Source organism: Mesoplodon mirus (assembly GCF_964341445.2).
Source record: "Mesoplodon mirus genome assembly, chromosome: X".
NCBI classification, from domain to species: domain Eukaryota; kingdom Metazoa; phylum Chordata; class Mammalia; order Artiodactyla; family Ziphiidae; genus Mesoplodon; species Mesoplodon mirus.
The window spans coordinates 34428362-34444820 of record NC_138981.1 but is presented as its reverse complement, the minus strand read 5'-3'; the positions used below and the strand labels follow the sequence as shown (position 1 = coordinate 34444820).

The window sequence follows — 16459 nt, the reverse complement described above, 5'->3', positions numbered from 1 at the left end:
AACAAAAATCAACTCAAAATGGATTAAAGATATAAACATAAGACCTAAACCCTGTATAAATCAAAAGTAAAAATTTCAGAAGAAAACAAGGGAAAAGATACTTCACCTTAGTCTTAGAAATGACTTTTTGGATATAACATCAAAAGCACTGGCAACAAAAGCAAAAATAAACAAGTAGGACTATATCACACTAAAATTTTTCTGCACAGCAAAGGAAAAAAAAATCACCCAATGAAAAGGCAACCTCTGGACTGGGAGAAAATATTTGCATACCATGTATCTGATAGGAGGGTAATATCTAAAATACATAAGGAACTCATATAACTCAATAGCAAGAAAACCCACAAATAACCCTATTAAAAAATGGGCACAGGACCTCAATAGATATTTTTCTAAAGAAGACAGACAAATGGCCAAAAAGTATATGAAAAGGTGCTCAACATCACTGATCATCAGGGAAATGCAAATTGAAACCACAGTGGGACATCACCTCACACCTATTCAAAAAGTCAAAAAATAAGTGCTGGCATGAATGTGGAAAAAAAGAAAACTACTGAACACTGTTGGCAGGATTTAAAATTGGTACAGCCATTGTGGAAAACTGTATGAAGCTTCCTCAAAAAGCTAAAATTGAATTACCATATGATCCAACAATCCTACTTCTGGATTGTATATCTAAAGGAAATGAAATCAGTATCTCAAAGATATATCTGCATTCCCATGTTATTGTAGCATTAGTCACAAAAGCCAAGATATGGAAATAATCTAAGTGACTGTCTACAGTTGAATGGATAAAGAAAAATCTGGTATATACAGAGAATGGAATATTATTTAGCCATAAAAAAGAAGGAAGTCTTGGGACATTAATTGATATTTACAGAATATTCCGTCCAAAAACAACAGAATACACATTTTTCTCAAGTACTCATGGAACACTCTCCAAGACAGATCATATCTTGGGTCACAAATCAAGCCTTGGTAAATTTAAGAAAATTGAAATTGTATCAAGTATCTTTTCTGACCACAACGCTATGAGATTAGATTTCAGTTACAGGGAAAGATCTGTAAAAAATACAAACACATGGAGGCTAAACAATACACTACTTAATAACGAAGTGATCACTGAGGAAATCAAAAAATACCTAGAAACAAATGACAACGGAGACACGATGACCCAAAACCTATGGGATTCAGCAAAAGCAGTTCTAAGAGGCAAGTTTACAGCAAAACAATCCTACCTTAAGAAACAGGAAACATCTCGAATAAACAACCTAACCTTGCACCTAAAGCAATTAGAGAAAGAAGAACAAAAAAACCCCAAAGTTAGCAGAAGGAAAGGAATCATAAAGGTCAGATCAGAAATAAATGAAAAAGAAATGAAGAAAAGGATAGCAAAGATCAATAAAACTAAAAGCTGCTTCGTTGAAAAGATAAAAAAATGGATAAACCATTAGCCAGACTCATCAAGAAAAAAAGGGAGAAGACTCAAATCAATAGAATTAGAAATGAAAAAGGAGAAGTAACAACTGACACTGCAGAAATACAAAAGATCATGAGAGATTACTACAAGCAACTCTATGCCAATAAAATGGACAACCTGGAAGAAATGGACAAATTATAGAAATGCACAACCTGCCAAGACTGAATCAGGAAGAAATAGAAAATATGAACAGACCAATCACAAGCACTGAAATTGAAAGTGGGATTAAAAATCTTCCAACAAACAAAAGCCCAGGACCAGATGGCTTCACAGGCAAATTCTATCAAACATTTAGAGAAGAGCTAACACCTATCCTTCTCAAACTCTTCCAAAATATAGCAGAGGGAGGAATACTCCCAAATGCATTCTACGAGGCCACCATCACCCTGATACCAAAACCAGACAAAGATGTCACAAAGAAAGAAAACTACAGACCAATATCACTGATGAACATAGATGCAAAAATCCTCAACAAAATACTAGCAAACAGAATCCAACAGCACATTAAAAGGATCATACACCATGATCAAGAGGGGTTTATTCCAGGAATGCAAGGATTCTTCAATATACGCACATCAATCAACGTGACACACCATATTAACAAATTGAAAGAGAAAAACCATAGGATCATCTCAATAGATGCAGAGAAAGCTTTCGACAAAATTCAACACCCATTTATGATAAAAACCCTGCAGAAAATAGGCATAGAGGGAACTTTCCTCAACATAATAAAGGCCATATATGACAAACCCACAGCCAACATCGTCCTGTGGTGAAAAACTGAAACCATTTCCACTAAGATCAGGAACAAGACAAGGTTGCCCACTCTCACCACTCTTATTCAACATGGTTTTGGAAGTTTTAGCCACAGCAATCAGAGTAGAAAAGGAAATAAAAGGAATCCAAATCGCAAAAGAAGAAGTAAAGCTGTCACTGTTTGCAGATGACATGATACTATACAGAGAGAATCCTAAAGATGCTACCAGAAAACTACTAGAGCTAATCAATGAATTTGGTAAAGTAGCAGGATACAAAATTAATGCACAGAAATCTCTGGCATTCCTATACACTAATGATGAAAAATCTGAAAGTGAAATCAAGAAAACACACCCAGTTACCACTGAAACAAAAAGAATAAAATATCTAGGAATAAACCTACCTAAGGAGACAAAACCCCTGTATGCAGAAAATTATAAGACACTGATGAAAGAAATTAAAGATGATACAAATAGATGGAGAGATATACCATGTTCTTGGATTGGAAGAATCAACATTGTGAAAATGACTCTACTACCCAAAGCAATCTACAGATTCAATGCAATCCCTATCAAACTACCACTGGCATTTTTCACAGAACTAGAACAAAAAATTTCACAATTTGTATGGAAACACAAAAGACCCCCAATATCCAAAGCAATCTGGACAACAAAAAATGGAGCTGGAGGAATCAGGCTCCCTGACTCTAGACTATACTACAAAGCTACAGTAATCAAGACAGGATGGTACTGGCACAAAAACAGAAATATAGATCAATGGAACGAGATAGAAAGCCCAGAGATAAACCCACGCACATATGGTCACCATATCTTTGATAAAGGAGGCAGGAATGTACAGTGGAGAAAGGACAGCCTCTTCAATAAGTGGTGCTGGGAAAACTGGACAGCTACATGTAGAAGTATGAGATTAGAACACTCCCTAACACCATATACAAAAATAAACTCAAAATGGATTAAAGACCTAAATGTAAGGCCAGAAACTATCAAAGTCTTAGAGGAAAACATAGGCAGAACACTCTATGACATAAACCACAGCAAGATCCTTTTTGACCCACCTCCTAGAGAAATGGAAATAAAAACAAAAATAAACAAATGGGACCTAATGAAACTTCAATGCTTTTGCACAGCAAAGGAAACCATAAACAAGACCAAAAGACAACCCTCAGAATGGGAGAAAATATTTGCAAATGAAGCAACTGACAAAGGATTAATCTCCAAAATTTACAAGCAGCTCATGCAGCTCAATATCAAAAACACAAACAACCCAATCCAAAAATGGGCAGAAGACCTAAATAGACATTTCTCCAAAGAAGATATACAGACTGCCAACAAGCACAGGAAAGAATGCTCAACATCATTAATCACTAGAGAAATGCAAATCAAAACTACAATGAGATATCATCTCATACCAGTCAGAATGGCCATCATCAAAAAATCTAGAAACAATAAATGCTGGAGAGGGTGTGGAGAAAAGGGAACCCTCTTGCACTGCTGGTGGGAATGTGAATTGGTACAGCCACTATGGAGAACAGTATGGAGGGTCCTGAAAAAACTACAAATAGAACACTACCATATGACCCAGCAATCCCACTATTGGGCATATACCCTGAGAAAACCATAATTCAAAAAGAGTCATGTACTAAAATGTTCATCGCAGCTGTATTTACAATAGCCAGGACATGGAAGCAATGTAAGTGTCCATCCTCTGATGAATGGATAAAGAAGATGTGGCACATATATATAATGGAATAGTACTCAGCCATAAAAAGAAACAAAATTGAGTTATTTGTAGTGAGGTGGATGGACCTAGAGTCTGTCAACAGAGTGAAGTAAGTCAGAAAGAGAAAGACAAATACCATATGCTAACACATATATATGGAATCTAAGAAAAAAAATGTCATGAAGAACCTAGGGATAAGAAGGGAATAAAGACACAGACCTACTAGAGAATGGACTTGAGGATATGATGAGGGGGAAGGGTAAGCTGTGACAAAGTGAGAGAGTGGCATGGACATATATACACTACCAAACGTAAAATAGATAGCTAGTGGGAAGCAGCTGCATAGCACAGGGAGATCAGCTAGGTGGTTTGTGACCACCTAGAGGGGTGGGATAGGGAGGGTGGGAGGGAGGGAGATACAAGAGGGAAGAGATATGGGAACATATGTATATGTATAACTGATTCACTTTGTTATAAAGCAGAAACTAACACACCATTGTAAAGCAATTATACTCCAGCAAAGATGTTAAAAAAAAAGAGAGATATGAAAACACATGTCCACACAAAAACTTTTACAAAAATGTTCATAGCAGCATGATTCACATTATCCAAAAAAAAAAAAAATCAAACAATCCAAATGTTCAACAACTGGCAACTGGATAAACAAAATGTGGTAGAGCCATACAATGGAATACTAACCAGCAATAAAAAGAGTAGTGATACATACTATACCAAGGATGAATCTTGAAAACATCATGCTAAGAAGCTAGATGCAAAAGACTAGATATTATGTAATTCTATTTATATGAAATGTGCAGAAAAGGAAAAAGGCAGATTGGAGGTTGTCTGGGGCTGGGAATGTGGATTGATTGCAAACAGGTATAAGGGATTTTCTGGGTAACAGAAGTGTTCTAAAACTGGATTGTGGTGAAGATTGGACAGCTCTGTAAATTTACTAAAAATTATTGAATTGTATACTTAAAATGGATGTATTTTATGGTATGTAAATTATACTTCGATAAAGTGTTTTAAAAATCTCTGTAAAGATATGCAAGAACAAGTAACATTGAGTAGCTCTGGAAAGGAAAGATGGGTGCCTGGGGAACGAGAGAGGGAAGACACTTTATCAAATACTCTTTTATATATTTTTAACTTTGTACCATGTATTATCAGTTTAAGAAATGAGAATAAACAAAACAAAAACTTAAAAAAAAAATAAAGAAATCTCTTGCATTCCTATACACTAATGATGAACAATCTGAAAGAGAAATTAAGGAAGTACTCCCATTTACCACTGCAGCAGAAAGAATGAAATACCAAGGAACAAACTTACCTAAGGAGACAAAAGACCTGTATGCAGAAAACTATAAGACACTGATGAAAGAAATTAAAGATGGTACAAACAGATGGAGAGATATACCATGTTCTTGGATTGGAAGAATCAACACTGTGGAAATGACTATACTACAGATTCAATGCAATCCCTATCAAACTACCAATGGAATTTTTCACAGAACTAGAACAAAAAATTTCACAATTTGTATGGAAACACAAAAGACCCCGAAGACCAAAGAAATCTTGAGAAAGAAAAATGGAGCGGGAGGAATCAGTCTCCCTGACTTCAGACTATACTACAAAGCTACAGTAATCAAGACAATATTGTAGTGGCACCAAACCAGAAATATAGATCAATGGAACAGGATAGAAAGCCCAGAGATAAACTCACGCACATATGGCCACCTTATTTTTTTTTTTTTTTTTTTTTTTTTTTGCTGTACGCGGGCCTCTCACTGCTGTGGCCTCTCCCGTTGCGGAGTACAGGCTCCGGACGCACAGGCTCAGCGGCCATGGCTCACGGGCCCAGCCGCTCCGCGGCATATGGGATCCTCCCAGACCGGGGCACGAACCCGTATCCCCTGCATCGGCAGGCGGACTCTCAACCACTGCGCCACCAGGGAGGCCCTGGCCACCTTATTTTTGATAAAGGAGGCAAGAATATACAATGGAGAAAAGACAGCCTCTTTGATAAGTGGTCCTAGGAAAAGCTGGACAGCTACATGTAAAAGGATGAAATTAGAACACTCCCTAACACCATACACAAAAATAAACTCAAAATGGATTGAAGATCTAAATGTAAGGCCAGACACTATCAAACTCTTAGAGGAAAACATAGGCAGAACACTCAATGACATAAATCACAGCAAGATCCTTTTTGACCCACCTCCTAGAGAAATGGAAATAAAAACAAAAATAAACAAATGGGACCTAATGAAACTTAAAAGCTTTTGCACAGCAAAGGAAACCATAAACAAGACCAAAAGACAACCCTCAGAATGGGAGAAAATATTTGCAAACGAAGCAACTGACAAAGGATTAATCTCCAAAATTTACAAGCAGCTCATGCAGCTCAATAACAAAAAAACAACCCAATCCAAAAATGGGCAGAAGACGTCAATAGACATTTCCCCAAGGAAGATATACAGATTGCCAGCAAACACATGAAAGAATGCTCAACATCATTAATCATTAGAGAAATGCAAATCAAAACTACAATGAGATATCATCTCACACCGGTCAGAATGGCCATCATCAAAAAATCTACAAACAATAAATGCTGAAGAGGGTGTGGAGAAAAGGGAAGCCTCTTTCACTGTTGATGGGAATGTAAACTGATACAGCCGCTATGGAGAACAGTATGGAGCCTCCTTAGAAAACTAAAAATAGAATTACCATACGACCCAGCAATCCCACTACTGGGCATATACCCTGAGAAAAGTATAATTCAAAAAGAGTCATGTACCACAATGTTCCTTGCAGCTGTATTTACAATAGCCAGGACATGGAAGCAACCTAAGTGTCCATCGCCAGATGAGTGGATAAAGATGTGGCACGTATATACAATGGAATATTACTCAGCCATAAAAAGAAATGAAATGGAGTTATTTGTAATGAGGTGGATGGAGCCAGAGTCTGTCCTATAGAGTGAAGTAAGTCAGAAGGAGAAAAACAAATACTGTGTGCTAACACATATATATGGCATCTAAAAAAAAAAAAAAAGTTTCTGAAGAACCTAGGGGCAGGACAGGAATAAAGACGCAGATGTACAAATGGACTTGAGGACACGGGGAGGGGGAAGGGGAAGCTGGGACAAAGTGAGAGAGTGGCATGGACATATATACACTATCAAATATAAAATAGATAGCTAGTGGGAAGCAGCCACATAGCACAGGGAGATCAGCTCGGTGCTTTGTGACCACCTAGAAGGTTGGGATAGGGAGGGTGGGAGGGAGACACAAGAGGGAGGAGATATGGAGATATATGTATATTTATAGCTGATTCACTTTGTTATGAAGCAGAAACTAACACACTGCTCTAAAGCAATTATACCCCAATAAAGATGTTAAAAAAAAAAGAAATAATCTATTCACCTCAACAGCATCAAAGAAGTAATGCAACTGAAATACAGAAATATGTAAAGAAAATATCACATTATTTATTTTAAAACAGTAATAATATTGTTTAAAGAAAATAGGGGTAAAAGCAGGTTTACCTCAATGGTTTCTTTGGTGCAAATATCTGACTGAAGACCAATGCTACCCTTTCAGCCTTGATATTATAAGATTTTTTTTTTTTTTTTTTTTTTTTTTTTGCTGTACGCGGGCCTCTCCCGTTGCGGAGCACAGGCTCCGGACACACAGGCTCCGCGGCCATGGCTCGCGGGCCCAGCCGCTGCGCGGCATGTGGGATCTTCCGGGATAGGGGCACGAACCCGTGTCCCCTGCATCGGCAGGCGGACTCTCAACCACTGCGCCACCAGGGAAGCCCTATAAGATTTTTTAATGTAACATAAAGCCATGCAGGATTCCAAATTAGCCTTTGCAACTTCAGATTCAAATTGAATTTCGTATTCAAATTCACGTTTTACAAGTATATCTAGGAAAATTAAAATTAAAATGCATTTTAATTCGATTAAATATGTATAGGTTGAAAATCAATTATGTCAGCATTAATCATGCACAAGTATTTAGAGGGAAGAAGATGGTATATGTTATTTAGCTTTGTGTTCATAATACCTAGTGCATTACCAGATATATAATAGTACTCAGTATGCTTTTGTTAAAAGGTAAATAAATGAATGAACATAAAAAATACATGCACCCATCATCCTTAAATACCACCATCTTAAATCCTTAAAATTCAGACTTATAAAACAAGAAATGGCCAAGTAGAAACTAAAAATCAATATTTACTATAAAATAAAAATAATGATGTGCTCTCTATAAAAAATATATTAAAAGCCTATAGACTTGTAATTTATAAAGAACAATTTGAATTAAGTTCAAACAATATTAAAACTGCATCCCAGTCTATTAGGGCAGGATTTTCAAACACTGGTATATTTTATTTTTTATTTTTTGGCTGCATTGCACGGCTTGCGGGATCTTAATTCCCAGACCAGGGATTGAACCTGTGCCCTCAGCAGTGAAAATGCAGAGTCCTAACTACTGGACCACCAGGGAATTCCCTGGTAAAGTTTAATACAAGAGAGAGTTCTTCATTAGTCTTGGGTTATTATAGACAATATGGTTAACTGTATTTTCTTAAGCAGTAGTTTACCAGAGGAAAGTTAATTATAGCAGGGTTTTGTTAGGTACATGTGAAAAATATCTTAAATTCAAGACTGGCATGTAGAAGAGAAGCACAATCATTTATTATATTTATGCTCCATGCCCATGTAAGGAACCCAACTTGCAAATCAAGAAGTTTGTTGCATATAGATCATGGAAGACAGCTCCAGAGAACCATGACTTGACCTGGTCCACAGCTGAGCTAATTTCTAAAGTCTGTCTCTAGTGTGTAAAGGTAAATGGTAAATGATTCTTGGATTCACAGAACTGACGGCCACCTCTAAGTAATCCTAACAGAAACCAGACCACCTTTCAGAAGTAGCTGATTGTAATTTCTGCCACAGAACTCTGAAAAATAGCTTGGCTGTAACAAGCCTGAGTCACATTTAATGATTACTCAGCAAACCTTATTAATGTAAAATAACTGACTGACCCACACCCTTACAAGATCTTTTTTTTTTTCCCCATGTGTAAAAATAAATCACTGACCTCCTGAATTGCTAGTTCTTATCCTGTTGACAAAATCGGCAATTGCTGTTCCTATCAATAACCATTCTTTGTTGTAGCAAAATCCACATGTCTACTTTAATGTGTCTATTTGTTTTGGGGACAGGATATGGAAATGTATAAGAAGCAGCATTCCATACAGAGAAGCAGTATTTAAGAATTTTAGAGTGTTTAGTGGGAGATGAAATTTCCACTGCATTCAAATGACATATTCTTCAAAGTAAATACTGTATGTAGTTGAGATTTGCATCTGTTTCTGCTTAATTATTGAAGCCTTTATGGGAACGGCTGTGTTAGAATGAAGATAGGAAATGAGAAGCTAAATTTAGTTTCAGAAGCAGTGAACCCTTTGTGGGGAACCGTCTCTATGGATGTCGTAATGCCAATCATAAGAAAACCCACTGGTACAAAACACAGAGATGATTATCTGCAAGGGACAGTGGGTGAGGCAACTAGGAACCACATTAGTATTTTTTCAAACTACACATATCCCCCTTACCTGTAACTCAAATACGTTGATACTAGCACCTAAGGGAGAGGGACAGAATTGGGTTGTACAAAATCATAAACTGACATTCTGTATCGTGTCTTAAAGCTATCATATTAGAGTCTCTGCATTTTACTTGAAAAGTCATATTATCAAGTTAAAATATGCCTTTTGCTAAGTGGAAGAGAATCTGTATAGTACTTTTATGTGGACATGGTTGATAAGAGGTAAATCAGTGAGGCCAGTGTAAATTAATTATCACCTGATTGTTGTATAAAATTAATCACTCATGACAAACATAGCTCATAACTTTAAGAGAGTAATTGCACATTTCTAAAAAAATATCTAAATAAATATAGTTGCTCTTAATACAGTTTGTAATTTCAAAGTTACAGGTCAACAGTTCTTGGGACTCCTGTAACAAATACAGGAGGAAAATTCTGTCCTTGTTTTAGCAGTCCCTTAAAAAGACACATGATGATGGCCATTCTGACCGGTATGAGGTGATACCTCATTGTAGTTTTGATTTACATTTCTCTAATGATTAATGATGCTGAGCATCCTTTCATGTGTTTGTTGGCAATCTGTATATCTTCTTTGGAGAAATGTCTATTTAGGTCTTCTGCCCATTTTTGGATTGGGTTTGTTTTTTTGTTATTGAGCTGCATGAGCTGCTTGTAAATTTTGGAGATTAATCCTTTGTCAGTTGCTTCATTTGCAAATGTTTTCTCCCATTCTGAGGGTTGTCTTTTGGTCTTGTTTATGGTTTCCTTTGCTGTACAAAAGCTTTGAGGTTTCATTAGGTCCCATTTGTTTATTTTTCTTTTTATTTCCATTTCTCTAGGAGGTGGGTCAAAAAGGATCTTGCTGTCAAAAAATCTAGAAACAATAAATGCTGGAGAGGGTGTGGAGAAAAGGGAACACTCTTGCACTGCTGGTGGGAATGTGAATTGGTACAGCCACTATGGAGAACAGTATGGAGGTTCCTGAAAAAACTACAAATAGAACTACCATATGACCCAGCAATCCCACTACTGGGCATATACCCTGAGAAAACCATAATTCAAAAAGAGTCATGTACCAAAAGGTTCATTGCAGCTCTATTTACAATAGCCAGGAGATGGAAGCAACCTAAGTGCCCATCATCGGATGAATGGATAAAGAAGATGTGGCACATATATATAATGGAATATTACTCAGCCATAAAAAGAAACGAAATTGAGTTGTTTGTGGTGAGGTAGATGGACCTAGAGTCTGTCATATAGAGTGAAGTAAGTCAGAAAGAGAAAGACAAATACCGTCTAACACATATATATGGAATCTAAGAAAAAAAAATGTCATGAAGAACCTAGGGGTAAGACGGGAATAAAGACAGAGACCTACTAGAGAATGGACTTGAGGATACGGGGAGGGGGAAGGGTAAGCAGTGACAAAGTGAGAGAGTGGCATGGACATATACACAATACCAAATGTAAAATAGATAGCTAGTGGGAAGCAGCTGCATAGCACAGGGAGATCAGCTTGGTGCTTTGTGACCACCTAGAGCGGTGGGATAGGGAGGGTGGAGAGGGAGGGAGACGCAAGACGGAAGAGATATGGGAACATATGTATATGTATAACTGATTCACTTTGTTATAAAGCAGAAACTAACACACCCTTGTAAAGCAATTATACTCCAGTAAAGATGTTAAAAAAAAAAAAAGACTTGAACTCATGAAATTAATAGGATAAATATATATTTAATTTCAATTGTGTTTTAACAGGTACTGAAATATTTACTAACCTCTTTTTTTTTTGTATTTTACAATATATAATGGTTATCACCGGCTTGTCTAAAAGTACTTCCCATTTTCAATGGTCTCCCATTCTCTGAAGATTTTCATAAACTGCTCACTAAGACCTGTAGAATTTGCCCCAGTAAAACTTCCTAGCTATGGATAAATTCATGAATATGAGGCAGATAATTTTGTTTCCACAGCCAACATCTAAACAGACTTTTAAAATGTTTTTCTTATCATTTATATTTTCATTTCTTTATTCATTCAATGAATAATATTTGAAAGCTTTCCTTGAAATGACAAATAAGGTTCTTGTCCTCATGGAGCTTTATGATTGGGAGGGAAAAACTGCCAATAAACTACCAATTATATCACTAGTTTTTAAATGACTACTGTGATAGTGGCTACTATGGAGAAGCAGAAGAGGCTATGACAGCAAAGGTCCTGGGAACTTGACTTCTAAGGTCCTGAGGAGGTGACCAGTACACCAAAGTTGAAAGGCAGTAAGGGTTTCCTGGATGTAGAGAGAAAGTAAATGCCTCCTAGGCATCAGAGCAGCATGGGGAATTTTTCCATGGTGGAAACCACCTCGGCCCATTTGAGAAAGAACTTAAGCAGGTGGAGCAAAAGTGAATGGGAAGAACTTGTCAAGAGATGAATTGGGCAAAATAGGCAAGACCATGCAGGGTACAGTGACAATTTGGGACTTCTAAGAATAACAAGAGCCTACTGAATGTTTTAAGTATGGAAGTGATGTGATCGTTGAATGGTAAATTGAGCAAGAGGGGATTAGGAGAGAAGGTAATGAAATTTCTGCAGTAGTTCAGGCCATGTGGTGACTTTCACAAGGGTGAGAGGAAGATGTAGATTAAGCTCAAGCAATGCCCTGTGATGTGTGAAGTGGCAGCTACACGAGCAGTCCTGACTGGTAACTAGAATCATGAGCTTATCACTTCAGTATTGTATTCATAGCCTTAACACATTGATACATACAAAATATTTAATCAAACAGGTTTCAGAGACTTGTAGAGTATGAGATATCTATATCTATATCTATCTATCTATCTATCTATTGATCATCTACTGTCTCATAAAATAATGATAGTAATAATCATTTGGGTATGACAGCAAGGTCATTATATTGAATAAGAGGGGTATGTCTCCATCCAGATATTATGTCTGCATAATTATCATTCAACCTAATGTTTGTATCATCATGCCCATAAATCATGCAATGGGCACTATGTTGGCCAACGGTGCCTATTACTTGGGTGAATTTTCTCAGGGCAATGACTGCATTTTATTCAATGTGGAAGAATATTAGTAATTTTTAAAAAGAGAACCCTTGATTAAATATGATAAATAATCAAAAAGTACTGAATTTTAACCAATTTATTTACAAAATGTACTTTGAAATTATGTATTTTTTACCATATATATTTTAATCAGTAAGAAATACGTTTCATAGCAAACCGAACCAAAATGTCTCAATTATAGAGAAATGAATATCAAAGCATAAAGAACAATATTATTCATGTTCTTTCCCTAAATTTCTATAGTTGTCTCTTCATTAATAACAGGCATCTACATTTGTTTGAAAGAACACAGTAATCATACAAGGAATGAATGGAGTACTGAAGACAAATCTGAAATAGGATAACGACAACAAGGTATTCAAAGAAAAGAGAGGATACTGGATAAACTACCTAAAGCTATTTTCTTTGAACAGATAATGAAGAATGTGCCATCTGCACATTCTTATTATTTTTTTTTACAAAATTGTGTACCTTTTTGAAGGGGTATTTCATTTACATGCTTTACTTCACTTTCATAAGGTCATTTAATAGACCAAACATTTTGATTAACTTAAAATAACTGCATGTTCCTTTAATACAAATGCAAGTACAGTAAACTACAAAATGAAAATTAAAGGAAGAAAGTGGCCACATAGCTGATGCTCTTCTTATATGTTTCATTTTAAACAAGAAACCAGAAATAAAAGATAAAGGAACTTCTTGTAACATAAGTATTTTATCTAAGCTTTTAGCAATTAGCACCCAATTGCAGACTCTAAGATTTAGGTACCATATTTTTGTACTTTCTTTTTTGATAGAATATTCTTTTGTGTATTAATGAAAAAACCCACTGAATGACATTGAAAGAATCATGTTTCCATCTCAACATGTTATTTGTCAGTGACTGAAGACGGGCCCTCTAGTTACATCACTGTCAGAGAATGCCCAACCAGAGCTTTTAAATGATAATAATGGTAATATCTTACACTTCTGAGACACTTACTGAGAATCAGGCACTTTTAAGGATTCTATGCATTTGCACTTAATCTTAAAAAAATATCCTATGAAACAGATACCATTACTATCTCCATACTACAATTGAAGAAACAAAGTTTATAGAGAACTAAAGTAATTTTGTCAAGGCCCTACAGAGACTAAATGGAAGAACCCAAGCTGTCTGTGTTCAGATGTCACAACCTAGGATACCAGGCCTGTCAAGTGGCACAACTGCTGAGAAGATGCCATCAGCAGCTGCATCTGGAAATGTGCAGGCCATACCTGCGCAAGGGGGTGTGATGGCCCTCAGGGCAGAGGCCTGGGTCACTCAAACATTTAGATCCTGATCAGAGGAAGAGGAGCCAACAACAGAGATGGAGAAGGGAGAGATAAATAAAGCTAGTCATGAAAGCCAAGAGCAGAAAGTTCTTTAACTGGGTCAACTGGTAAATGCTGCCGATGAGTAAGCTCAGAACACAAATGTGACCACTGGATTCGGCATACTGGATAAGGTTGACAATCTTGTCAGGGGTACTCTCATTAGAGTAGTTAGGACAGAAGGCTTAATGGAGTGAGTTGAGTAGAGAAAGCAAAATGAAGAGAAGCAGAGGAAAGGATCAAGTCTAGAGGCCAGTGTGGGGTCATGGGAGTACCAATGACGAGCTTCTCGGGAGCTGTTTGTGATCACAGACCAAACCCAACAGAGGTGTTTACACTCAACATGTAAACAACATGCAACAAGATGACTGGCCTGGGGGGGTGAAATGCGACCAGTGTGACACATAAATCAGCAAATCAGGCACAAAAAAAGACAATAGATTAATCAAAGAAAAACAGCCTCAAGCTACTGAACACTGGGAAATAACAGGAAGAGGCATGAATCTGTTATGCAGTTAAATGGCAAAACTACTCTCACAGAAAAAGTCCCATAGAGAGAGAGTCACAGAACTAATCTCCAGAGAGGCACAAAGAAGGCACGGACCAGGAGTTACTTAGGAAGAATCAACACAACTATAGGGGAAATTCTGCCCACACGATATAATTTGTAGTCTTATAGAAGTGACATTTCAAAATAATACAGTCTAAAAATACAAGTATTATAATATCCCAGTAGGGCAACACCAATTGATTTAAATAGTACAGGTGCATAAATCCAACATATTGGATAGATGTTTTTTGAATTCCTTGACAACAGTTTGTGTCTTGTTAATTTTGGCATCTCTGGGACTCAGCATAATACCTGGCAGCAAAGATGCTCCCTAGATTGTTGTTGAATAAAAAAGATATGAAAGTGATCAATCTTCATTAACTCAATGGTGTGTGTGAGGAGTCAGGGTGGAAAGAGAACAGAGAGGTCCTGGTATTTTCATTTAATGAGGTTTGATAGTTTTATTGGACTCTCAGGGAAAGAAGATGATGAAGATAAAGGGAAATAATGGGAAGGCAGTGGTGGGGATCCTTATTTCCTACTGATCATGTTTACATAGTGAGGCTTATTCACTCACTAGAAGGGAAAGGTACAGGAGGAAAAAAAAATCTCAGCATCAATCTGCCTCCTCCATCATGATTTGCCATCCGAGGGAAAGCAACATATCTGATCAGTGAATTTGGGTGAAGAAATGAAGCATGAGCAGATGAGCAGACCCTTTTTTTTCTTTCCCGATGTCCTGAATCCAGGATGTACACTTTCTCTTCCTTCTTCATGTGTTGGTTGTTTATTCCTGTAGGGAGTCTACAACTGGCTAGGTTGGGGTTAATGCACTCGATTTTGGTGGAAGGTTGATAGAATATTCAACCTTGGCTTATTAATAAGCCCAAACGAATCCAAGGTCATTTTCCAGTTCACCTTTATATAAAGGTAACTTTTGATCTCTATCTGCTTTATTTCTACATCTATTTCTCAGATGCTTATAAATTCGGATGAGGGAATACAGGGTGTAATTAATGATCACACCTAAAAAAGCCCCATCAAAGTTCAAGCCACAGAGTGAAGTGCTCTAATTTCCACCATAAGGGATTTAAGAGACTATAGGAAGTACAAAATGGCTTAAACAACATAATTCTTTTGAGTTCTATTTAATGTGTTGAGTAAACTATAATTAAATGACACACATAGGTGAAAGTAGCTGGTTTGCCTTTGCATAAAGTCTAAAATAGTATTCAGACTTGTGACCAGACTCGTCCCTCCATAAAGAAATAGGTGAGAAGGAAAGGGCGAGCAGGGAGAATTACAGAGAGTGCATGTAAGTTGGTTACATCTTTGGAATAACAGCAGTAAAGGAATCCAGTTATTACCAGATGCTTGTAAGAAACTCAGAAAAGAGAGAGGTCAACTGATTTATTAAATATTCAGAGAAAAGACACTAAGAGAAAAACATTAAAGTTGAGATGGGACTGAACAAATGTACATCTGTATAGCAAGACATGCTTCAGAACAGAAATAAACGTTCACAAATTAAAATGTCTTTTGCCAAAAAATAGATAGCTTCTTGCGTTTGGTGGTACTGAGCAGAGAAAAAGCTATTTTAGAGAGAATGATGGGAAGAGATAAGCCTGCAAGCCTTCCAAATAGTTATTTTCAATAGTAAGCATTATTTTTCATCATGAAAAGTAATGAAGCAGTAAAATATGAACCATATCAAAAGGTATATTTTCAAGAGCTATTTGAGAGAGACTGTTTTCCTAACATGCCTTTCAAACCTCTCAAAATGATGTTGGCAGCTTCCTTATAGACCTTGCTTATCTAGGAGGAAGTGGATTTTTTTCAGGTAATAAGATTTAATCAATTTCTA

The 16459-nt window shown here is 36.8% G+C and overlaps 1 protein-coding gene across 1 annotated transcript in view; it reads right to left on the bottom strand.

Moving 5' to 3' along the window:
* The window catches only part of CFAP47 (cilia and flagella associated protein 47), a gene marked incomplete at both ends in the record, with an annotated part of 304526 nt that overhangs the window by 21933 nt on the left and 266134 nt on the right, over positions 1-16459 (bottom strand). The window contains 2 exon segments of the mRNA XM_082609208.1: positions 7527-7582; positions 7794-7909. Of these exon segments, the coding sequence (XP_082465334.1) occupies positions 7527-7582; positions 7794-7909 (172 nt within the window).